Source organism: Grosmannia clavigera (assembly GCF_000143105.1).
Source record: "Grosmannia clavigera kw1407 unplaced genomic scaffold GCSC_113, whole genome shotgun sequence".
In the NCBI taxonomy this organism is placed as follows: Eukaryota; Fungi; Ascomycota; class Sordariomycetes; order Ophiostomatales; family Ophiostomataceae; genus Leptographium; species Leptographium clavigerum.
In genome coordinates this window covers 2778093-2802948 of record NW_014040831.1, presented here as the reverse complement: position 1 = coordinate 2802948, position 24856 = coordinate 2778093, and the positions used below count along the sequence as shown (strand labels likewise).

General features: G+C 57.1%; 5 protein-coding genes across 5 annotated transcripts; 1 reads left to right on the top strand and 4 right to left on the bottom strand.

Annotated features, from left to right (window-relative positions):
- Positions 1-27: 27 nt before the first annotated feature.
- On the bottom strand, positions 28-907 carry CMQ_3629 (translation initiation factor; the record flags this gene model as incomplete). Its single annotated transcript, XM_014319567.1, has 2 exons — positions 28-335; positions 397-907. 2 exons carry the CDS (start codon positions 905-907, stop codon positions 28-30), a joined length of 819 nt encoding a protein of 272 aa, XP_014175042.1.
- A 1029-nt stretch (positions 908-1936) lies between these two features.
- Positions 1937-2320, top strand: CMQ_3888 (uncharacterized protein; the record flags this gene model as incomplete). The annotated part of the gene is made up of 1 exon (XM_014319826.1): positions 1937-2320. The coding sequence occupies one exon, from the start codon at positions 1937-1939 to the stop codon at positions 2318-2320; it is 384 nt and encodes a 127-aa protein (XP_014175301.1).
- A 151-nt stretch (positions 2321-2471) lies between these two features.
- Positions 2472-4573, bottom strand: CMQ_3509 (kinesin family protein; the record flags this gene model as incomplete). The annotated part of the gene is made up of 2 exons (XM_014319447.1): positions 2472-4237; positions 4294-4573. 2 exons carry the CDS (start codon positions 4571-4573, stop codon positions 2472-2474), a joined length of 2046 nt encoding a protein of 681 aa, XP_014174922.1.
- A 590-nt stretch (positions 4574-5163) lies between these two features.
- On the bottom strand, positions 5164-7200 carry CMQ_3432 (NAD+ kinase; the record flags this gene model as incomplete). Its single annotated transcript, XM_014319370.1, has 2 exons — positions 5164-5612; positions 5685-7200. 2 exons carry the CDS (start codon positions 7198-7200, stop codon positions 5164-5166), a joined length of 1965 nt encoding a protein of 654 aa, XP_014174845.1.
- A 1528-nt stretch (positions 7201-8728) lies between these two features.
- CMQ_4188 (transcriptional regulator vib-1) lies at positions 8729-11080 on the bottom strand (the record flags this gene model as incomplete). The annotated part of the gene is made up of 3 exons (XM_014320126.1): positions 8729-9686; positions 9764-10126; positions 10191-11080. 3 exons carry the CDS (start codon positions 11078-11080, stop codon positions 8729-8731), a joined length of 2211 nt encoding a protein of 736 aa, XP_014175601.1.
- Positions 11081-24856: the final 13776 nt, after the last annotated feature.

Below are 24856 nucleotides of genomic sequence, written 5' to 3'. Positions count from 1 at the left end.
TCTGCCGCCGTCGTGTGCTGCTAGTCCTTAAGCAGCAGCCGTTTCCGTGGTGTCTGCGGTCGCCGCTTCTGCGGCCGCCTTCGCCTCGGCCTCGTCACGCCGTTTCTGCGAGTCCAGGACGGCCTGCAGCTCGGGCGGGGCCTTGAAGCCGGTGTGCTCCGAGTGCTTCTTGTAGAAGTAGTTGTCGGGCTTGGGCTGCAGCTCGGCGGGAAGCTCGTCGAGCACACAGGCCAGCAGGGCGTCGACAGACTTCTTCTTGGATGCCTCACGATGCCAGATGGAGATGAGGTGTGAGTTGAAGCGGACCGACAGGCCGACGCCGCAAATTGTGTCCCCTGTGGATGTCAGCATGTCTGCATGTCTCGGCCACGGCTACACGATGGTGCATATGCCTACCCTCGTCCAAGACGCTCTGCAGCTTCTCGCCGATCGCCAACAGCTGGACGCGGGTCCAGACGTCAGGGCCGATGCTCTTGGGCACGCGAAAGGTCCAGCTGCCGCCGTGGATGTTGCGGCGGTCCTCCCAGACGGGGCGGAAACCGGCCTTGAAGAGATAGATGGACTCGCGCATCTTGATCTGATCGACGGGCGTGTTGTTGTTGTAGCGCCAAAAGTCCTGGACCGACTCGATCTGCGTGCCGAGCTGCTCGAGGTGAGCCGTGTAGTTGGGGCTGGTGCCGTCGACAGCCTTCTTGGCCTGGGCTTCGTCGGCGGTCTTGGCGGCCGGCCGGTCGAAGAAGACGTTCCAGTAGTGCTGCGTCGGCAACGGGCGCATAGTCTTGAGGAAGTTCCGCTTGGCGTCGTCACGCTGCTCGGAGGCCGTCCCGGCGGCGGGCGAGTTGGGGTCGGTCGTGCTCTGGGAGAGAGAGGACAGGCCCCGGGTGAAGAGGGGAGGTCGAGCAGCCATGGTGTGTGAGGAGGTTGGAAGAAAAAGTGTAGGAGCGAGTGTGAAGAGAAAGTATATGAAAGCACTTGTGAGAATCCAAGTCCAAGATCAATGACAAATGGAGGGGTGGCCTGAGAAGACACAAACGGCTGCAAGATCACTCTTGACGGCGACGGATCCGTAGTATGGAGGCACCAAAAACGACACGGACACAGAAACGGCACATTCACCACAGGCAAAGACAAAAGACGGAGCGACTGACTCGTATTTATCTACGTATCCTGCTGGTCGATGTGAGAACCAAGAAAGGAGAGAAAGCTTGCTGCCCCCACCTTGCGCTCGGGCGTGCCTTCCCACAGCTCTCTCCTGCCGTGGGCCAACCAGTCGAGCATGCTACTCCGTACTCCGTACTTTTGTCTCCAGAATGTTTCTGTCCGAAGTACAGCATGTCTAGGCGCTGCTGGCCCGGCTGTCGGCCAATCAGAGTCCGTGCCCCGCACCACTGGCCTAGTGTCCACCTCTGCTACCCTTCTGAAACGGGCCACTGTCTTGTCTCGTTTCCCCTGTCGGGATTTAGCTACGGGGTCTTGCTCCTGTGATTACTTACGCGAGCACGTTCGGACGAATTGTTTCTGCACAACGGTCGCTTATGTCATCCTGTGATGTCCAAGGCCTTGTTTGTTATGTTGGCATGTGTTGGTATGTCATTAGGAAGTAGCGAGTGGCCATCTTCCAGAGGCTGACTACATGACAGGCAAGTACGACTTGCCATTAGACATGGCTGTTATAGGAACAAAGCACAAGGGAGGACTGCGAAGTCAAGTCGTTATATAAGCATCAACATTATTTCCAGCTTGCGTTGGTGACCTGTTGATAATGAACTTCGAATTGAGAGAGTATATAACATTGGATGTCTGTTCCTCTTGGTCCTCTATCATTCAGTCCCGTGCAATATCATACATTCGCACAGAATCTCTAGACATCGCTCTCAACCCAGCATCCACTCTCATTCAGCATCTCAGCCAAGTCGACGGCACCATGGTACGCACAATGACCGTCATCCGGCCTGGATTCCGGCTTCCCGTCGGTCTAGTCAGCCGCACGGCCAAGTCGACAGACGACCAGCTGGCCAGCCGGAAGACCGAACCGACCTCATCTGTCCCGAAGAAGCGGCACCTGGTCACCATCACGGTGCCGGACGGCAGCCTGACCAGCTCGGCAGCTATCTGCGGCCGCATCCGGCAGCTGGTGCGGGAGCAGGTCAGCCTCCGACGGGCAGCCGCCTGGACACGCCGCAGCACAGCCTATCGCAGCCGGCTGCAGCCGACAAGGCCGACATCCCGTGGCCCCAACACCGTCTGCGTCCGCATGCCGAGCCATCTGCTCGTTAACCCGGTCGCCATCGTGCAGCGGTGCATCAGTGCTGGCGAGTGAGCCCTGTATCACTGTAAATGCATCTATACCGTAATTGGCTGGAATGAACATTGTATCAAAACACGCATGCAACTACAGAGGTATACTGATAGAAAGAATAAACAAAACTCATACCGTCTCCACGCTCCTTTCGTCAACATCGGTCAACTCCTCAAACATTGGCCAGCGGTGTCAAAGGTGGTCGGCTGGCTGCCGTGGCCGCGTCGCCGACGAAGCGCTGCTTGTCGTCGCCAATCTTGCGCCGGAACAGGCCGAGATCGGCCAGCAGCGACTGCATGTATTCCTCCATGTCGTCGTCCTGCTCATCGTTGTAGATCTCGGCCTCGGCCTCGGCCTCGCCGTCCTCGCCGTCCTCGCCGTCCTCACCGTCGTCGTACTCGTCGTAGTCGTCGTACTCGTCCAGTGGTTCGCTGTCGCCCTTGTCGTCCCTGTCGGTCGACAGGATGGACAGCGACGAGATCGAGGACATGCCAGAGATGGACGAGACGGACGACAGGCGCTTCGGCTTGGGTGCATTGTCTTCGTGGCCCACTGCCGGGATCGGGTTCTTGAGCGAGTCCAGGGCCAGCTTGAGATGCAGGCGCAGGGCCTCGTTCTCGGTCTGCAGGCTGCGGATCTTGCCCTCGGCCACGAGCGTCTTCTCCTCGGTCATGCGCTGCATGGCGGACACGCGGCTCTGGTACTCCTCGAGCCGCTCCTCCTGCTGCTGCGCGTCCTTTTCGCGCCGCCGCGAGTAGTCCGACACGGACAGCTGCAGCTGGCGAATCTCCTCGGCCATGGCCGTGATCTGGGCGTCGCGTTCGGCCGTCGACATGCTGTCCTGGTTGACAACTGCGCGCGTGCGGATGCGCTTGGCCTGGTCGGCGTACCGCAGCGTCGACAGCGTCTCGCCGTAGTCGCCCGGCGCGATGCACGCGATCATCGCCGTCTTGGAGTTGCCGCCCAGCGAGTCCTTGAGCAGCCAGGTCAGGATCGAGTCGCGGTAGGGCACCACCTGGTCGCTGCGCCTCTTGGCCGCCTGCCGCTTCTTCTTGCTCGGAACCGGATCCGCCAGGGCCGCGATCACTCGGCCCAGCGTCGTCAGCGACTTGTTGATGTTGCTGCCTTCGCGCAGCCGCTGGCCCGTCGCCTCGGTCGCCTTGGCCCGCTCGCTGCCGGCCAGGTCGACCAGCCGGATGCGCGAGCTGCGCTCCGTCGTCTCGTCTGTGTCCATGTCGTGGTGGATCTGCCGCAGCAGAATCGTGAAGACGGCGTGGCTGCGGCTCGACGTGTCGTTCATCCGGGTCGACGCTGTCGTCCGCGAGGCATCGCCCATCTGCATGTAGTGCAGGATTTCGTCCAGGCTGCGCACCGACACTTCCGTCAGGTCCTTCACATATGGCCCCTCCGTCGGCGACTCGCGGATCTTGAGGTAGTACGGCGGCTGGCTGGCCACCACCGGCACCAGCAGGTCGCGCACGTGTTCGTTGTACACCTCAAAATACGACACCCGCACGTTGTACGCAATGTTGGGCGTCTCTTCCTGTGCCGCCTCAATTCGCTGGAAGAGGTCCTCGCACGTCCGCGGGATCAGCCCCGGCTGTGTCGGCGTCCCCATCATCGTGTAGCTCTTGCCCGATCCCGTCTGCCCGTATGCAAAGATGCACGTGTGGTAGCCCTCAAAGTTGTGGTCTAGAAACTCTTCGCCCAGGCTGTTGTACACGTCCTCCTGCGTTGCGTAGTGCCCGTCCGCGCTGTCGTGGCTCCAGAACGAGTTGTCAAACGTAAACGACCGGTCCTCCACTCGTCGTGATGTCGCCTTGGCCCATCCTGCTGTCGAACTGTCCTCGCTACCGTCGCTGCTTGGGGGTGCCAGCAGCGTCGTCGCCTGCGTGATCGGGTCCATGCGGATCAGACACTCCGTCTTTTTTTCCCTCTCTGCATCAGTCAGCAGCCGAGCTCATTCCTTTTTTCAATCCAGACACCGCACTCACCCCTCGGCAGAAACGCCCGTACGCGCACAACCACTCTCACATTGCCCCCGGCGTCCAGTCGGGCGTGAGGCGGTAATGTGCCATCGCGAGCCCGCAGCGACGGCGTCGAGGCCGACGAGCTGACTGCCCGCGACGCCACCGTGTCGAGCTTCTTGCCGGCTGGCATCTTCGGGATCGAGGCTGCTCCAGGCATCAGTCGGGGTGCGGCAGACATTCCTATCAGCGTGTCCACGATGTCGTTGGATACTATGCGGAAGCGCAGCTTTCGTGACGAATGCATCGGACGCAGGCTGGGGCCTATATGTACGATGTCTGCTCGTCCACTAATCCACTTTTGCTGGTAGGGTGGGCTGTGTGGACTCCCCTGTCGTGCTCCTCTAGTCGACAACGAGAAAGACGACCCCATCCAAACTCCACTCTGCTTTATTGACATTCTGTTGCCAGGGCAAGCATCTGGCCTGATGATTGGCGGTGGCAGAAAAGCTGCCATCGATTGGCCGTCGTGGAGATCCACAGCGGACACCACGGCACTGCATCAGCGTTAAGCTGATGCGCTAACTTTTTGAGGGCTCTTATACGCCGTTTTCCAATCTCTTGCTGGCTCTGTCAAGGCGAGTTGAGACAGACGGCCCTTTTCCTGGAAGGAAGACACTGTTTGGTTGGAGGTTGGAGAAGCGGCACAGTTTCGATTTATGGCGCATGACGATGTCCGTATGTTTGGATAGTATCCTCGATTTCGGAAACTCTTATGAGGTCAACCTGAACGATGACGGCGATCAGATATCCAGATTGTGTCTCGGAAAGGCGAAATTCTGCATCGACCTGTCTATTTGTCCGTTTTGTTTTCCGATTTCCCCTTCACTCGCCAGATCAGTTCTTGTCCCACTCCTTGTATGCCTTCTGCTTCTGCCGTGTGTTCCAGCCCAGCTTGCCGCTAATGCTATTAACCCATTCCTCGCTCCGGCGACCGCGGGCCTGCACGGACGCAAAGGGGAAGCGGCTGGCGCTGATGGTGACATAGTCGCCCGGCTGCAGCTCGATGCGCTCGCGGCCGTCGAAGCTGGCCCATGAGCTGGTGCGCGCGCTATAGGGCACGCCGACCCGCAGCACAATCGTGTCGGGCAGGATGATGGGCCGGAACGAGAGCGAGTGCGCGCAGATGGCCGTCACCAGCATCACCGGGTTCTCGGGGTGGCACAGCGACCCGCCAGCAGCCAGGTTGTAGGCCGTCGAGCCCGTCGGCGTGGACACGCAGATGCCGTCGGCCAGGACGGAGGTGAAGTGCTCGTCGTCGCCAAAGATCTCGGTAAAGGACATGGCTACAACAAAGAAAACAGGTCAGAACGTCCCCACGGCACAAGGCTAAGCACATAACAGAAACATGGCTGTACTGAGATCCGAGAGGGCTTTCTCACTCGCGTTGGGTCCCCGGTCCACGACGACCTCGTTTAGGATCTCAAATGTGCCGTCGGGCCGGTGGGTGTGCTCGTCGTCCTTTTCCTCGCCGATCAGCTCCTCAACAAGGTCGCGTCGGGGCCAGGCAGCGTCGATGTTGTCGTGCTCGCCGATCCGCAGCTGACGCCGTGGCTGGCTGCGCATCACCGTGGCCTCGAAGCGCAGCCGCAGGCCGACGGTGACGCCATGCAGAAACGCCGTCGTCAACGTGCTCTGGTAGTCGTCAAAGTCGAACTTGGTCAGGAAGCCAAGGCTGCCGAGGGCAAAGCTCAACACCGGCGGCACGATCCGCTGGAAGAGCCAGCTGGCGTAGAGCACGGTGCCGTCACCGCCCAGCGTGATGACAAAGTCAAACGTGTGCGGCCGCGTGCGGCAGATGCTCTCGTCCCACCAGCGCAGGCGGCGCGTGAGCTCGTCGCCGCTGCCACCGGCAATGCCTGCTGCCGCGTAGGCTTTCCGCAGCTCGTCCAGCAGCCCGGCAGCGTCAAACTGCCGGCTTGTGCGCAGCGACCGCTCCACGTACACGGCGTAGCGCACCTCTCGCTCCGGGCTGAGCAGCCAGCGCGTCAGCTCGCGCGTCTTCGGCAGCAAGTCCTCGTCGTAGATCTTGGTCAGCACAAAGATGTTCTTGGCCTGGAAGCGCAGCCGCAAGCTGCCCAGACGGCGGCTCAGCTCGCGCACGCCCCACGCCATGTCGCTCAGCTGCCGCTTGGTCAGCAGCCGGCTGTGCATGTGCTCTTCGTCGTCACCATCGTCGTTGCTGTCGTTGCCGTCGTCGCCGTCTTCGCTCGGTCGCTCGGCTCTTGCTGCTGTCATCGCCGGGATCGACGTGGGCGTCGCCGGCAGCTGTGGCGTCGGTATCGGCGTCGTCGACGTTGACCCCGTCTGCACAATGCCGTCCCGCCACGCCTTCTCGTCCACCTGGCCCACGTCGCTGTCGCTGGCACCGCCATCTACAATCGTTCGTCGCCGCTCGCGCTGCAGCGACTGCTGCAGACGGCCCTTGCACTCGACCAGCCCATTGAGCCCCCGCTCGACGTCCACGCTCTCGTCTGCCACCGCGCTGAGCGCCGGGGATGCTGCTGCCACGGCTGCCGGCACCTGCTGGCTCTGATGGGCCGCACGGTCATGCTTCTGGTGCTGGTGCTGGTGATGACGGTCTCGAGCGGCGCTCTGGCCGCGCCGCTGGGCATCGATAAAGTGATGCACGATGCACTGCGCCTTGGCCTCCGGTCCAGCTCCGCCCACATGCCGCAGCCGAGGAAGCGTCGCCTCTGAGCCCACCATCGAGCTCTTGCGGCGGTATGGATTGCTCGCATCAAAGACCACCTCGAAGTTGGGCGACCGGTCTTCGTCACTGGCGCTCGAATGTCCCTCTGCCACCACATCCTGCACGTCTTGCGTGTCATGCGCCTCGCCGGCCGACGACTTAGCTGTCAATTCTTCCGGCATCGCGACGCTTCGACCCTCGTAATGTGCTGGTTTGGTAAGATGCCGAGCTGCTGACCTTATTTCCTATTTGATTTCTCTGCCCACCGCCACGAGCTGACCGATGACAACCCGAAACGGCAGGCGCCGACGTGCAAACGCCACAGTCTGGACATGTGACCGGTGCATGGCCGTTCGCTTATCTTATCGCCGCTCGCAAGCCTAGCCGGACCACCAGAGCCAATTTGGACTGACTCGTCGCAAACCTGTCCGAGACGTATTAGAGTCGCCTGGAATGAGGAGAAGAGGGGCGTTGTGTGGCCATGGCAGCTGAGGTGAGATCCTAACTGCCTCGGGCCTTTTTCTTTTCAGCTGGCGAGCACTTGCAAGCGGGTCCCACTCAGCCCAGTTGGCTTCCTTCTCGCCCGATCCGGCGACATGGCTTGCTCTTGCCAGAAAGGAGTATAGCAGACGGCCGCTAACGCTGGCCTGTGGGCCTGAGGCTGGTCGTTCATACCTTCAAAACCAATCGCCGCTGTGCTCGCTCAACGCTGCGTCTCACTCGGGAAGAGCGACCTGCTTGACCTGCCCTTCTTCCACGTAATCAGCAACTGTGTGCTCGTACTGCTACGCTTGGATCGTTGGCTACCCCCAAGTACTACCTATTCAGTTGACCGCCGTGCTCAGGTTTTTATTTCATCTGTCTTTCTCTAATTCCCTTCACCAGGATAATACACATTAAGATCCAACCCACTCGCTTCGTCTCACTCTGCCCGCATTTCCGTTCTGATGGCCACTTCACTGCCCTGCCTCAAGACAACTCTTTCTCAATCAGCATATAAATTCGTTGCCTATGTCTGGACAGTCTCCGGAAATTCCCTTTTCTTATGAATTGTCCGTAAAGAGATCATCCACGCCCTTGTCTCTCGGCCGATATGCCCCTCCCCCCCTCCCTCCCCCTCTTCCCTCCACCCACCAAATCCTATATCAATATCTGAGCGTGGACAGGACCATTCTCTTTCAGATTTGCCCTCCCCAATAGCCCAAGCGAACGGTGTCACTCCCATCTCTCAGCAGAATGGGAGTTAAAACTGACACGCACGCAAGGGGCAACTAAAGCTGCCCGGAAAAGGTCGGTCGACACACTATGGTATCGAGCTGCAAGCACAAGAGATCCGAGGTACATCCAATAAGGCAAAAAACAGACAAACAAAGTACAGACACGAGCACAGACATTTATAAAAACAGAATCAAACAAGCACCGTCCCATTTGCGCCAACCCAATTGCTGTGCTGGATGGTCCTCATGCTTCCGCCTTGATATATCCCGAATTAATATGAATCAAACGACAGCCAAGAAGATGAAAGGAAATAAGGGAACCGAAAAAAAGAACGCTTGCCGTGTAGAGGAGCACACCTAGAAGTTGGGGCTACCACACAACAATGGGATAATAATGTGCCGGAGAGCTGTTTCCATTCATGCGGCGCTCCATCGCAATACCTCCCATAATAACGCCGATTTTATCAACCACTCCACCGTGTCAACACACTTCTCACGTCGCCCCCCACGAGTAGTGGTTCATGGCGTCGAAGGAGCCTCTCGGGCCGCCATAGCCGTGCGGTTGTGGCAAAGCTTCGGTCTTGACGTTGTGGCCGGTCTTGTACTGGTCGGGGAACGAGTACGGTCGAGGATCGCCGTTTGCATACGCAGGCGTATTCGCCTCACCTGCTGTTGATGTCCAAGATGCTGACGGTGGGAAATAGTCCCGGGCAGGCGGCTGTGATGCCGACGAAGTTGGCGGGTTGGGGCTGTGGTTCGCTGTATCTTGCGCGCCATAAGCAGACTGGCTGTGCTGGTGCTGCTGATGCTGCTGGTGCTGAGGGTGCGGCTGTGGAGGTGGAAGGGGTTGTGATGGTGACTGGTGCTGTGATGGCGGCAATGGTCCCAGCTGCTGATGCGATCGTAATGACTGCTGCTGCGGCTGTTGTGGCGACTGTGACGGATGCTGATGCCCGTGCGCATGAGATGACTGGTGCTGCTGGTGTTGCGCCAAATCACCGCCTACGCCGACATACGACGGCGGACCATATCGGTACTCGTTGGATGTGTCGTTGGCGCCCATGGACCCCGAGCTATGCACAGAGTCGTGGTTTGTATGCCGCGGACTCTTCGTCGGCCGTGGGTTCGTGCTGACGTATCTCGGGACGCTGAGGTTGTTGTCGGCCGACGTTGGCAGCGAGAGCTGTGGTGGCGGTGCGGAAGACCCCTGCACATACGCATACTGTGTCCGGATGGCATTCGACTGCTGCCCGTCGCTTCCCACGAGAGACAGCTGCACCGACGGCATCGACGACTGCTGCATCGGCATCTCCTGTGGCTCTGCGGTGTATTGTGGTGAACCAGATACTGGCATTTTCTGGTACGGCTCGGCCGACATGGTCGTTGTAGGGTAGCTTCCGTTGCTGGTGGGAGGAAGCTGCATTTGTGAAGGATTCCAGGCCGGGTATGAGCTACACCGACTGTCAGCAAAACCGCTTCTCTCCATCGGCACCTGGCACCTAGCACCTCCAGAAAATGCTGCACTTACTTTGACCGCATCGATAGTGGACTGGGCGGCATTTTCGGCCCTGCAGAAAAGGTGAAAGAGGAGCGAGGCATCTCCATCGCCACCGGTCGGTTCTTATCGTGCGGTTTGACAGCGAGTGGCCCCGCAACGATTCCTAGCCCAGTTTCTACAAGAGCCTGTCCCCTTGATCCCGCACTCGACCCAAGCAGAGGAATCTCTTTCCTGGCCTGGAAGTTCCGTGGACTTCTGCCCCGGACAACAACAGGCGCTGTCGAAGACTCGGCCAGAACTACTTTGGATCCGTTGGCCAAGGTGCCGATGGCCTTCAAGTGCAGCACAAAGTGTTGCTGCAGCTCCTTCCGCCGTCCATTGTTTGCCGTCGCTCTAATATCGGGAAGGCCTGGTTAGCAATCTCATACTTCCTGCCTGTGGAGAAGGTGCAACTTACATCCGGAACTGCAGACGGCGCCATCCTATGGGATACACGGCATACTCGCCATCGCTTTCTGATCCATCGTCCTGGAACGGAATCAGAGGCAAGGGCGCAGGCTCCTGGTCGGGACTTTGGCTGATTTCTGGAGAGTTTGGTGGTGGCGTCTTCCACGGAATGACAATGAGGCGCACCGGGTGGCCGTCAACGGACTCAATGGCCGAAATTGTGAGCTCGGTAGTACTCACTGCCACGGGGTCGCCGCCATCGGTCACGACAGAGAGCAGGCCTCGTGGAGTGATGAGGGTCCCGCTGATCTGGAACAGATTGCGGCGGTAGCATGTCAGCTCCGGCTGCAACACGGTGCCATCGCTCGTGCTCGCGGGCATCTCAGAAAGGAAGAACATTCCATGGAGCTGAGCGTTCAGATCCAACTGCTGCACGCGACCGTGATGGTCGACAAGGGTGTGCTTGTCCGGGACTCTCTTGAAAGACAGCAGCTTGTGGCCCTGGTTGACGTTTAATTTCGAGCCATCATCCCGCATGTCCTGGACCATCTCCGTATACGGAGGTGGCGGCTGCTGCTGTTCAGTTTGTGAGTATGTCCGCTTAAGGTTGGGATAGCTGTGGTGCGCGGCCAGTGCCGAATGCGGTGCCCCGGTGGGAGCCGCAGGATGCGGTCTACCGTAGACGTCCGTCTCGTCTTGTGAGTAGCGAGCGTATGGGTACGAGTTGCCATCGGCCCTAGGCCGCGCCGAGTGCGGTGACGGTCCTTGATGGGCGCCGGCAGCATTGGCGAGCACTGGATCGAGGGTAGAAGGGTGGCTAAAGCGGCCAATGGGCATTTGCACCGGACTTCCATAGTTGGGCCAGAGACCGTTGTGTGCTGGCTCCTTCAGCTCTGCCATGGTGACTGTGTATGTTGCGGTGGACATGGGAGCATGCCACCGCCAAAGTTTGGTGAGAGGTTTACGCTGGGTGGTTGGTGCGAGAGACAGAGTCCAGAAGGCAAAGCAGATGACGGACAGAGATGGGAAGAAAGATTGAGAGAGGGAGAGAGACCGATGCTTAAATGCGGAGGGTTGTTAAGAGGGGAAATCGGCAGTGGGCAAAAATTAAGGTTGAAAAATCCCTAAATTGGAAGGGTGTCGCTGATTGCTGCAGACTGATCTCGAGAGAAAGGGGCCTCTGGTCCTCCCAACAGTGAGACAGTCGCAAGGTCGATGTCTAGACGAGAATCGGCAGGCGAGGCCGTGCAGGTTGAACTTGCAAAGATGAGACGACAAGCCACGGCCGGCTGTCAGCAAAGTCAACGGTGAGCAGAAACCGGTCGGCGATCCTCGCAAGTAGTAGCAAGCTGCGTTGGGTGTTGTTAATCAAGGACAGTCTCCTTGAAACAACGCTGCTTGCAAGCAAAAGAGAGGCTGGTTAAGTTGAAACGAGAACGAAGTCTGGAGGAAACGGTGTTGAAGGCTTCCTATCGCAGAAGGGCAAGGGGTGTACTTGTATGAAATGGAATGGTAGATGATGGAGGGGGGTGTTTTATGAAGGTCTCTTCGGCACTATCCTACAAGGTAGGGAGTGGGTTAGAGTGGTAGCGGTGGACCAAGAAAGCGACAGAGGGGGTAAAGACTAAAAGAGGAGGGCCGTTAAGAGAATACATGTATTACTCAAAGGCAGCCTGGGTCGAGTTATAGGTGGAGAGGGCCGTTTCTTCTCCGCCTTGCTGCTCTGACAAGGCCGGGAAGGGTGTGCTGCTGGTCTTGGAGTCTTCTGCACAGCGTTGCATACTAGCTTGCAGCCGTACAGGGAAAGAGATGGAGGCGACGGGAGATCTTGTTGGCAGGACCCTGAAGGCAAGCCGGCTCGTTATGGTATTATTATCTGATGGATGCGTCAAGCCAGTCCCGTTCTGGGCCAGTCGGCCGTTGATTCTGGTCGTGGCCTCGCCCAGAGCTGTGCCTTTATGGCTCGCAATGGCGGCCAACTACTGATTTGCCCGTCTTTTCTTCCCGGAAGTTTCTGGGAAGCGTATGTGAAGCAACATGAGAGGCGAGAGCCGGACAATGAGAGGGGTGTGGTCAAAGCAGGCAGGCAAGAGAAGGAGAGGATAATGGGCGGACGAAGAAGCTCGGCCCCCCCCAAGAGGTTAGTCTATCGGCGGTGGAGGCACAAGTCCTCGTACACAACAGGAGCTCGGTACCAAGGGCAACAAAGTCGGACAGCGCAGGCAGGAGGCAGCAAGGGGCCAGAGAGGGAGAGAGAAGAGGCCAGACGGCTTTGATTTCACGTCAAGATTGTGAAGGCGGAACCATACGACGAGCAACAGACAGCGTCGACGGACACGATTTCCCTCTATCTGCTCTCGTAGGGCGCAGAGTTTACTTCGGCAGCTGGGAACTTCCGCCGGTGGCGTCCAGCCGTTCTTGTTTCGAAATATTCCCTGTCAGATGGAGACGGAGGCTCGAGGGTCTGCAGTTGAGCTGGCAGGTCTGCCCTCTTTTTTTTCACATTTCGGAGGACATACTGAAATTCGATAAAGGTGTGGGCAGATGGCGTACAGAGATGGGTCAGTCGCCAACGGCGGGCCAGGAGGCTGCAGATTAGAAAAAAAAGTATGAAAAAAACAAGAGAGGAGTGGCGGACTTGGGTTGTGAGTGAGCTGTTGGTCGGAGCCCCCCCCGTCTTGGGGGAGAAAACAGCATGTCTGTTTCTTACCCCCGGCTCTTGTCTGCAGACACCATTCTGCAGGCCACACACCAATCCACACCACCCCCCAGGATCAGTGAGTATGAACCCTGTCAGCAAAGGACGATGCAAGTCCAGTCTTTCCCCTCCCCCCTTCTCCCACCCACCGCCTCCTCCGAGTTGTTCTGGTGCACTTCATACCCCTGTTCTGCCAAAGACGATCCGTGTTAGAGGTTGACAAGCGCCCAAAACTATGTCGGACTTATTGTGCTCTCAGGCACTACTGTCCCTGTTCTACTTAGTAGATGTGCTGAGGCGCCAAGGACGTGCTATACGTCTTGCCAAAGCTACAGCACAGGCATATTCTCCCAGACTGCGACGAGCACTGGCGCCTCAAGCGAGACGGCAGAAACCGTCAGTGAGAATAGCAAAAGAAAAAGGGGCCCAGCGGCTTCCGACCCTGGTCGCTGTTCTTCGACCCCCCTGGCCTCCCTCTCAATTTCCCTACCTGCTGCAAAGGACGGGGCAGGCCTCCTCTTGCCGGTACATCAGGTAGTATCTGTGTCTGGCGCGCGAACCATGCCGCTGCATCTCGTCCTGGTTTCCACACCCCCATCTTTTTCTCTGGCCGTCTGGCTTGTAGGCTCGTCCCATGCATTCGAGGTCTGTACTTGTACGAATACTCGTACTCGAAGAGCAAGTCCAGGGCTAGTTAGGGAGAGTCCCCCGGTGTTGGACCCGCAAATTCTAGAAGACCGTTGAGAAAGCAACGCCGATGAGAGGCTGGAAGGGGCATGGTGGATGGACAAGGGTGGCGCGGGCTGTCGGAGGTGTGTGCGAGAATGGGAGCAAGGCCTCGAAAAATGACAAAACAAAGCAAGCAACAGGAAAAAAGGGTGTTGGAGCTTTCGAGAGATTGGCAGCGGGGGCTAGGAAGGAAAGAGCACCAACTACCTTTCTGGAGGTGGAGCCTGCCGGCAGCGACCCCCTCCACGCAGTACGGAGCACGAGTAAGCTCGGTTGCAGAAGCCCATGTTCCGTGCAGAAGAGTGTGCTGTCTACAGAGGCTACGGGGGGAGCAGGTGGAGCCTGGCACCGTGTGTCCAGACGTGCGTGACGCACTGTGTTTAGTCGACGGGTCGGTGGTTCGATGTCTGGGGTGGATACTGCAAAGTACCTGAATCGGGCAAGGCGCCGTCACAAGTGCAAAATATACTTTGCAGATGGCTGCGCACGTTAATACACGTCGCCCAGGCTTGTGCGTGGAGGTGAAAGCTATCGTATGCAGGGCACTGCACGAATGCTCGTACGCGGTGCTGTCGCCGGGGCCGCCGGCACTGCCTTCTGTTTGTCTGGCTGCGGGTCCGGGCCTTGTCGACGACCAGTACTCGTATAAGCAAGATAGCAATCGAGCTGGTTGGTACCCGTATGTGGGATACTATGTATCTTACGGAGTATGGAGCAAGATACATACGAGCAAGCTCCGCTATTATGACATTGCGATATAAAGCAGAAGCGCGCGCAATGTTTGGTTTTATTATCGTATTATATGAGCACTGCGAGCATCGCAGCTGCTTTCGGCAAGGGCTCGCCGGCATTCTGCCTGCTTCTGGCGTTGCTTGAGTGAGGATGTGCTGGCAGATGGCGACAAGGAAGCAGAAAGTGAGAACAATCCAAAGCGGCTAGGCACGGCCGGCAAGCCAAGTGGGGACCATGCGAAGAGAAGGAATGGGAAAGAGAAACAGAGGCGATATGAGCAGCATGGAGTACGGAGTATTTCCTGCTCTTTCTCTCTCTCGGCCACGGCCGCCAAGAATCATGATGATTGATGTGCATGACCGACTCCCGGTGGAGAGCCTCCTCCTCTCCTCCGTATGGCGTCTTTGCCTTATCTCGATGCTCTGCTCCTCCCTTATCGAGGTAAGCGGTTGCGACTCGTGTACGGGTACGAAGCCTACGACGTAGGTGAACGACAGTCCCAATCAGAGGTAGCAGCCGCCTGAACCCATGTCATTTGTCACGCCCTGCGTCGCCTGCAGATAGCATGTGTCGTAGCTGCCTCTTCGAGACTCTGCGCGCCTGCATGTGTCTTGCATGCAGCGCATCCAGTTTTTTATTTTTATTTTTACAGCACATACTCGTATCTTACATAGTAGTATTGCTGTGGCAAACGCCGCTGGCCTATCGGACACCCTTGATCTTGACAGTCCCCAAGGCTGGTACACTCAATCAGCACTACCCCGTCCAGCCAGTGGCCGTCCGATGCTGCTCTCGACCTTTCAGCCGCTTGTGTGCGCATGTACGAAGAGGATACTCTGTGCGAGTACGAGTGCACGGGTTCTTCCGTCCTCATAACCCATCCACGTCGGTGCCAAATGCGGTCAAAACAGCTTTTGCGCACCAATATCAAGGCCCCTGGCCGGAGCACTTTACAAATAAACGGCATGTGGGCTATGAAACATTGCATGCACTATAGACATGGGACATATAATACCGCTTTTCGCAGCACAGCTTCAGGCATTGGGCTTGGTTGGCCCCTCACAACTGCAAACGATAATCCCGACAGGCCCATAATATCCACGGCGGGTCTGCCTTTGTGCACTGTCCAGGAGTGGCGCTAACGGCCTTTGCCTGTCCTCGTTTGCTCGCACCCTCACAGGGGAAGGCACGAACGGGCGAATTGCCCAATCCTGGCAGCCGCAACAATGCACTCAAAGGGTCAATAATCTGCACTTCGCTTCGCCAGCGCGATATTGGCATAACTTCTTCGGCTCTCATACCAGTGCAGCTATACATAGCAATGGTCATTTTACCCCACGGCGGATGTCCTCTTTTCTGACTGGCGCCGCCCATGTCTCACACATCGCCCATGCCGTGTTTCCCGTAAGCCGTCACTACCAGGTAGCACTACATTGTATCTGGCGACAGGTACGGAGTACAGAGCACCACCCACGCCCGTTGGCGTGTACGAGTACATGTACCGGCTGCTGGCGTCTGTGCGGTCATGTCTGGTCCGGACGGGATGGATGTATCTTACATACCATAGTTGTGTCCACCCGCATGGCCAAGTGCGCGAGTGGCTGGCGATATGCCCGGCTCCGGGCATTGAAGCAAGGAGGACCTTTATATCAAAAGGTACCGACGTGGAACTGGTCGCAGTTAGTCTTGTCTTACTCGTACATAGTAGGGTTCAAAATCCGTGGTTGGCGATCGATGACGCACCAATCAGCCGCAGGGGGGGTACGAGAACGGGAGCTTTACGTCGTGCATCCTTTCACAGTGACCCTCAGCCTAGAACCAGCTCTGCGGGCTGCAAAGGGGAGTGGATAGAGTGCGGCGCCCATGATTGGACGACAGTGAGGGGAAGCCGGTCGAGAAGGCTGGCGTTGTGCAGCAGCAGCAACAAGGAAGTGCCGACCGCTGTGATATGCTGTCAATCGTACGTTATGGGCGCAAGGGAGAGGCGGCTTACCAGATCCAAGGGCATGCGAGGGGTAGCTACAGAGTACGTCCTCGTCCGTCCGTCTCTCGTCCACAAGTGGATAAACAACGGCCAGAGGATAATCACCAGATGCATGTGTGGCTACTATGTATACTGAGTAAGCGGCGGCTGGGTGGAGCGAGACAAGAATATGAGACATGCAGAAGAAGAAAAACGGCGTGGTGAAAGATCAGACCTACGGAGTAAGATACATAGTAGTTACGGCAGAGCGGGAGAAGGAAGGTACGCCCGACAATAGCACTGTCAAGACCAAATGCCGACGCAGCCAACAGCGCTCCAACCTCCTCTCTATCCGGCCCTTCTCGACCCGAGCAACAGAATACGCCAGTATCGCCTAGCTTCGCGCCGACTCCCCTCCCACCCCTCAGCCTGCCTTCCCTACTACATAGTATAAGGTGGCAAGGGCCGCTGCAGACGTCGCCGATCCGGAGGCTTTACTGTACGGAGTATATGTACTATGCACTAGCGTGTATTGTTTGTGTGGTGCACCGTGGGCTGCATTGCTGGAGCACACCGGACCAAGAGGGCAGCTCTTATCGGGCGGCGATTTCAGAAGCAGCAGCCGGCCCTCTGCGCATTGTCTGCCTCTTTCGCCCACCTCTCGCTCTTGCCTTCTACATCTTCTCTCGCCTTGCCTAGACAGAAAAAGAGGAATGTTCGTCTCACTAGGGGCGGATAGCGCTAGTGTTAATGAAAGAACAACTTGGCTCTGGCCGTGATCGTTCTTTCCTGTTCCTGGACTGCGATACTGCATTGCGTTTAGTGCACGATTTAGCTCCAGTTGGGGAGAAAGGGTGCCATCCCGCTCTGACAAGGAAGGAGGGCGCGCGCGCGCGCGCGCAAGTGATGAACCTGCTCGACCGTCCATGGTCTCGTCAGCTTGCTGGCGACGTCCTGCATGCATCGCACGTCGCAGGCTGGATGCAACCAAAGCACAAGGCTCCTCGGAGCGTTTTGCAGTCGTCCCGTAAAATCCGGCGGCGCTGCCACTACGCCGCAAGGGTAAAAGCAAGGGTAGAAGCGAAACGGGAAAAGGAAAGAGTAAGATCGCGACCGCCTCGTGAAGCTGGTGCTCGGTTGCACCTGCAACTTGCGACTAGCAGAAATGGTTGAGACGTGGCGGCGGCAAGAACGGGGAGCCGAGCAGCATACCGTAGACAGCAGGTAGGAGGAGTATGAGGATGTACGGAGTACGAGTACGAGGAGTCTGCGATACACGAAAAAGAAACCCTGCCTGCCCGCAGTGGGGCCATCCTTGCCGTTCTGGGACGAGCCCCTCTGCCCCCTTTCCTCTACGAGCATCGTACGAAGAATAAGTATATCGCTTCGTACGGAGTGCTCCGCGTTTCGCTGCATGAATCGTCACCCAAGCACAGCACGTGCACCACGCTGGACCACAATAGGAGCCAAGGAACGGCCCTGACGGCGATTTTACTCACTCTTCCCTGGCGAGATCTGAGCTGGCCGGGGTGCTGAGAACAGACGCCAGCACAGATGCGAGATGCGGTACTCAATACGGAGCACAGTAAGAATAACGTGCAGCAGGCAGCAGGCAGCAGGCAGCAGGCAGCAGGAAACAGGCAGCATGTGCACAAGCACATCCTCCTGTGCTTGCGCTCGCGCTCGTCAGATACGAGTTATTCCGTCTTTCTGCTGCACTGACCTCTCTCCCATTCGACGCGATCAGCATCTCGCCATCTTCTAGAACTTGTGTGTATTTTGGCCATTGGCCAAAAGCCCGCCTTCCATCCATCAGCCGCATCTGCTTCGTTCGTCCTGTCAGCTTCGGTTCGTCCTGGATCCTACCCTCTCCACCTTGACGTTGCTTCAGGATTGGGAGAGGTATTGCTGGAAGGGCCTCTGGTGCACAGCGCATAAGTACTTGTACCACGAGGAAGATGCGCGTGCGGACTATCTAAAGCGTCCCCCTCCTAGCTGCCAATCATTACGCTTCTGTTCGTATCGTACGAGTACTTCTACAACGCTGATCGCTGCTCACCTTGATACGTCCCCTGCCTCGGTTACAACTGCCAGAGCCCTCTTAATGCGACGTGACTAGGCCCCTTGCTTTCTAGTTTGCGGAGCGCCGTTTTTTCTGGCGTACTCCGTATACTAGCTTGCTGTACGATTCCCCCCCCCCTTCTCTCTTTGTTTTTTTTTTTTTTCCACTATCTGGTTCTCACTCGAACACCCAACATGCAGGCAGAGCGGGAGCGTTTGCGCCTGACAACGAGCTCTGCCCGTTGGCGCCGTGCTTTTTTCAGCATCGTGGCTGCTAGCAAGATTAACTATAGGCTTTTCTTAGAGCTTAATACGATTATTACGATGCGAAAACAAGAAGAAAAACACGCATGTCGGTAATTGGAGGGTGGGAGGGGCCTGTGCTTTTTTCCCTCCTTGGCTGCTGGCTTGAAGAAGGCGACAGGTTGGGGGCAACACTCCACATGCCAAAGAGAAATCCGATGGTTGCCAGCAGTCGAGCCACGAGCGTGAATTGATCAGCACACACCACAAAGGCACGCAATGGTGTGCGTGGCAATATGTAGTCGACAGCCCGAAATTATTGCCACTCTCCGTTCTGCTTTGAGCCAACCGGAAGTGACAGCCATGGTTGTATCAGAGTTGGGTCAATGACTATATGTGCAGTCTGCTATAGTTGGCGCCCCCTTTGTTGTTCTCCCATCTTCATTTCTCCAGTAGGAGTGCTCGACCGGCAGAGCGCGTCTTGGGGCAAGTCGACGCGTGCTGTGCTCATCAATTTGAATGCTTTGTACGGAGTATTGCTGGGCCGGGCTGCAGGCCAGAGTTGGCCCAGCAATAAACATACACAGCCCCGTTTCTTGCTCGTACTTTGTAAGCGAGCCAGCCAAGCTGATCAGCTTGATCAGCCGTGGCCAAGAACCTTTATGTGGCGACGGGGATTATGAGTCTAGGATGGGGGCACCAACCCAAGTGTAGCTATGTACAAGCCACAAAAGCTAGACCGAGTCCGCTGTGCACAGCGTTGCCGCCTTGTGCATGTGGCGCTATGGCGAAGTGGAGTGGGAAGTCAGCCAACACAGCAGCAGGCGAAGAGAGGTCCAGAAAATACGGCGTCATAGTGTGCAAAAAGACGAACGAAAGAGGCCAGCTACAGCTTGCCACCCAATATGACAAAAGGATTCCACTAGTACCATACAAGATGCCGGTGAATATATATTTGAAGATCGGTCGCGGTCCAATGTTTCGCTTGCCAACTTCCAGGGCCGGCCAAAGTACGGAGTATTCTGTGCTCTATTATACCGAGCGTGCATCGACGATGATCATTGGAGGAGGAGGGGGCTCCCACACACACCGCACCGTGCACCCGTCCCCGCCTGGTCCATCGTTCATCGACCACCCGTTAGTCAAGGCTATCGTCACTTTTTCTCCGGTTGCAACTCAACACAATATCTGTGCTGTGCTTGCAGCCAACGAACGGGCGTGCAGGCTAGCAAGTTACAGGGCATACGTACCCCAGCTTGTCGACCAACTGCATGCGACGTATCTCACATTATTATGTCGTAGCAGCTTTTATTATACTTCTTGCCAGGGCGGTTTGGGCTGAGCCAATGGCGGAAAGCCTGCACAAAAAGCCCATTTAGCTGTCGGGCACGCTGCATTGATTGTACTCGTATACACACGATTGCATGGTACAGGCACCAAGTCCCCACGGCCTTTGTTTCCTTTTGGAGTGCACGCGCTCTGCCGAAATTGGAGTCCAGGGCCCTTTCATGCCTTTTTATTGCCTCATCAACCACACACAAGCGAGCGGCCGGCGCGGATGGCCGGCGATGGCTAGCAACGAAGTGCATTGCGATGCGCACGGCATGGAAAAAGTAGGACGCACAAGCTTGCACGCAGACCCCATGAACTGGTAGCTGGGCGCCGGGCCGTCGTTGGCGCTTGTTGTTGGCCGTGTTAGTGGCCTGTGGCCATCCGTATCGTGCTCGTACGGAGTAGTCGTAAAATAGCTCACCGTTCTTGCGCTTGGTTTGGACGGGGACGTCTTCAGGTCCCAAGTGGACCCGGTTCGGGCAGCCCGTGGGGAACAGCAAGAGGCGGCATCACCGGCTCGTGATAGGCTCGCAGGACCAATGCTGGCTCGCAGCCAAGCGGTCGTACGAGTAATTAGTCAGTTGGGAGAAGCTACCGTGTACGAGGCGACAGGGGGGCCTCTTGTTTTGAGCACTAGAACAAGTCGGCCGGCACGGACAGCAGGCAGGACGAACTGCTATTGGTAAGCATACGAGTCGAAATTGGGTTGTCCCTAGTGGCGTCCAGGCAGGGAGATAGCGAGATAGGGAGATAAAATAAGCACGAGCAGGAAGTGCGATCGGCGCTGAAGAAGGCGAGCCGGAGAATGTCGCAGCCTCATCGCGGACCCTGCACCGAAGCACGCTGGCCCTCGACCTCCAGAGCACTGACTGGGCCTCTGTTTCAACGTGAAACGTACGTGGCTGTCGGGGATAAGTGACGCATCCCTGCACATCGGGGCCAAGTGGCGGCTTTTTCGTGACAGTGAGGCCCACCCGTGAAGCTGCTCTGAAAGATGGGGTGGACACGACGGGGCTGCCCTTTCTGTTTTTCGGTTGAGGCTTTTTCCGACACCTTCTGGCCTCTGGCCGCTCGACAGCCGGCCGTGTTCCTACATAGTACTACAGAGCATGTATCTGCCTGTCCTCATTTCGGTCGGCCGCTCGTGGTCCGGCTTCCCGTCTCATCTGCTTTGGCTCTTGGCTCTCGTGATTCTGCCAGCTGGCCGACCGCTCGTTGCAGCCTTGCCCGACGTCTGTGTCCAAAGGGGAAAGAGGGATATTGGTATGACATCTGAGCCGTTCCTAAGAGGAAGTTGCGGACGGGGTGGTTTCCGAAACGGGCCATGCGACGGGGCACGGCCTGGGTCTGCTGGACCTTATTTGGCCGCTTTATGTGTAGCGGTGTGCGAGTAGGGGCCCTATAATCTACCGAAATTGCGCATACGACGTTCTCCGTAGATGAAAATAAGGCGATCGGCTTAGCAGGGCCTGATCTTAAATTAGTGCGTGGCCGCTGTTCTAAAAGGGGAATTCATGCAATTTTCGGTACCGTGAGCCCTCAATATCGCCAGTGGATTTCTGGAAAGACTAGCCGGAAGTCTTGCCACGGCAGCCTGGTACTCGTAATTAAAGATGGAGACAGGCAATAAAGAAGAGCATCGGAGCTTTAATGCGACGAGTACGAGGACGCCAGCTGCGCTTAACAGGGCTGCTATAGTCTGCGTACAGAAGCAATTCGCGCTCATTACGGGGGAGGGGATCGCATCTGCAAAGAAATGAGGCGCCTATAGCTGCTCTGTGCTATACCCCGCAAAAAGTCTAGGCTCGATAGAGGAATGCAACTCCGGTAGAGATGCTGGGTTTAAAAGAGGGCGAGCTGAAAAAAAGGGTATGTCGTCATAAACGGCCATTGGCCTTGTGTTCCGAGCAAGTGTACGGAGACCGGCGAGAGAAGGCGAGATACGGTACGGAGTACAGCAGGGCCTGTAGCCGGAGCTAGACCACTCACCGAGTGCTGCTCGCAGCCTTGACCGGTTCTTGCGCACAGGCAGTCTGTCGAGATTACTGACCGCGCATCTCTGATAGCTCTCCGTACTATGACGAGCGATTCGGGCCGGCAAGGGATGCCAGACCCTGGCTCACATCGTGCAGAGGATGCGAGGATCGTACTCGTATACGAATGTGTGCGGTGTGCTCTGACACGGGGGAGAGGAGATGAAGAGGAGATGAAGAGGAGATGAGAGAGGAGAGGAAAGACAGACAGTTCGAGGCGATTCAAGAGACAGGCCGCAACAGAGTCCAGACAGCCCCGTCTCCATTGAGTAGCAGCCTGGAAGGGCCGATTTGGACGTGTCTGCGTTTCGGCATGGTTCGTTTTTTTTTTTCGCCCCTTTCTTGTTCGGGCTTGGTGCTGTCCGTCTGTTTCTGTTTCCTGTTCAGCGTGTCGCCAGCCCGCGAACAAGAAGGCGAACCCATCCATCTCTCCGCTTCGAATCAAGGTGCGGATGCGCTAACCCGATTGGGGACACTGCTGCAACGGTGTGGAAATGCGGCAGGGGGGGTGTAAAAGCGAACAATCGATGGTGCCCATGGCCAAATAGCCAAATGGCCAAATGGCAAAATGGCAATCAAAACGAGAGCCGACGACAAAAGGCCAGCAGGCGAGATTGGGTGCATTTCCGTGCTGCACGGTAGCACTGCTAAAGTATGGAGCAGCTCTGCTCATGTGATGAAATGGCCTTCCGGGACATATTGCTCGGATGGAGAAGAGAGGCCCTGCCCTGCCTGCCTTTTCCTGGACGCCCCACCCGACCGTTGCGGCTATTGATTGCCTGTTCGGTACGATGACCTGACGAGTCCAAGGGCGGCACGGCGTCATCTTACTGTGATAATGCGTCTGGTTCTTCTGCTATAGGATATACGGAGTAGGACAGTCATGTTTGATTGGCCTCGGAGATGACTGGCCGCCCGGGAAAGGCAAGAAGAACAGGCGGACGGCAGCAGGATAGCAGCGAGATGCAGCGGCCCAGATGAGCTCCTGCACGACTGCCCCGTGTCTCCGTAGCGGATATCACGCTGCGCTGGCACCTCGAGAGGTGGGAGCATCACGGACCGTGAGTCGAGTGCAATCAGCCAACGGCAGTGCTGTGTCCCGGCTATGTACAGATGTACAGAGATGTCGGCAGCTTCTCTCGAGTCAGTCTGGAGCTGCCGAACCGAACAAGTCTCGCTGGAGCAGCCTTGCTGACCAGCCAGGGGAGATTCTGTGCAATTCTCCGTCTGTGATAGTACGTCGTATGCAGTAAGATACGGATACACAGTAGCAGTAGGTGCAGGCTCCATCTGCATCGGAGATCACTGCGCATACCGGCGAGGGAAGCAAATACGAGCTGATGCTGGCCCTATATCAGAGCCGTGATAAGACGCCTGGCTCCCCGTTTGGTTTCGATACATATTGGCCCCGTTCTGCGGTCAGGTGCAACCTTACGGTGGCAGTGCGATGATTTATTGGATTTGTACATACATAGTACGGAGTACTGCCGCACACTATCTGTCTGCCACCAGGTTCCTCTAGTCCCGGGCTCACCCTTTTTTGCCTCGTCACCTCTCTGGTGGCTCCCTATCCCCTCCCCTGAACGTCTTGCTGCCCAGAAGATGCCATTCAGACATCTGAGAAGTGGGGATGCAGAGCCAGGAGACAGTACAAACTACTCGTATGTACGAGTACTATGTAGTATAACGGCAAGTGTGGAAAAAAACGGCTCCAAGAGTGGTCCCGGGCCACTTCGTTCCCTATCCGGAGGAGCCTTCTGACTGGCTGGCCAGGACCGTTGGGAATGTATCTTACGGGCAAGATACGAGTATCTTTCATAGCAGACTCGGTGTGAGTCCAGAACGGATGCGAGCACGCAAGAGCAACGGCTACGGACCACGTCTCCGGCCTCCCTGTCGTCTCCCTACATAGTATCGTCTCCCTGTCTCGGTCTCCCCTCCCCCCCTCGAGGCAAGATACCGGCCTGGCCGTTGTGATAGGCCCGACAGGCTCTCTAGACACGCGGAAACCCTCCTGCTCCTACTGCATAGTACAGTAGTCTCCAGTCGTCCAGAGCCTGCACTTGGCCGGCGTCACATCGGTTAGGCACGCTTAAGGGGGCAGTCCCATCAGCTACTGCAGACGCGGCAGTGCGACAGGAATAATCAGCTGCCAGAGGTCTACTATGTACGGAGTATGTACGAGCACGATGGAGGGGGGGGGTGAGCCGAGAATGGCCAGAAAGAACAGCATCCTGCTTTCCCCCCCCCTCCGATGTGGGCTCGGCGCAGGCGGCAAACTTGCTACAGCTGCTGTCTCGACGCAGCTCCCGCTTTCTCTGGTCACCCCTATCATGTTATTTCTCGGTCCTGGTCCTGTCGACCTGCACCGATAGGGGAGAACCAAGAAAACGAGGAATCCATTGGCAACCATTGACAACCATTGGCAAGAAGGAAGAAAAAAAGAAAATAGAAATAATATAACCAGAGGAAAACTCTGCTTGGTTCTGGACGGCTGTCATCCCCCCCCCCCCTTATCTCTGCTGACGCCCCTCTGGTGTGTCTCTGCAGAGCCTGCTGCTGCCGCTGCTAGTCGAGAGAGCTAGACGAATCGATCATCTCCTGTTTCCAAAAATACGGTAAACATGGTCTGCTATGTAGCAGTCCCCCCTCCCCCTTCCCCTACGAGTGCTGCGCCCCTTGCCATCGACCGACCTCTGTCTTCCGTCTAGTCGTAGGCCTGCTCCAGGATCCCCGTGCAATGGCATGCAGGGCCATGCAAGCCAAACAGGTGGCAGCTGGAAATAGACATAAAAAATGTCCGACGGGTGACAAGGAACACATCTAGTTCCTCCCCGCTGCTGAGCTGCTCGTATCTTGCCAGGTCATACCGGCCGGCTCTTGTC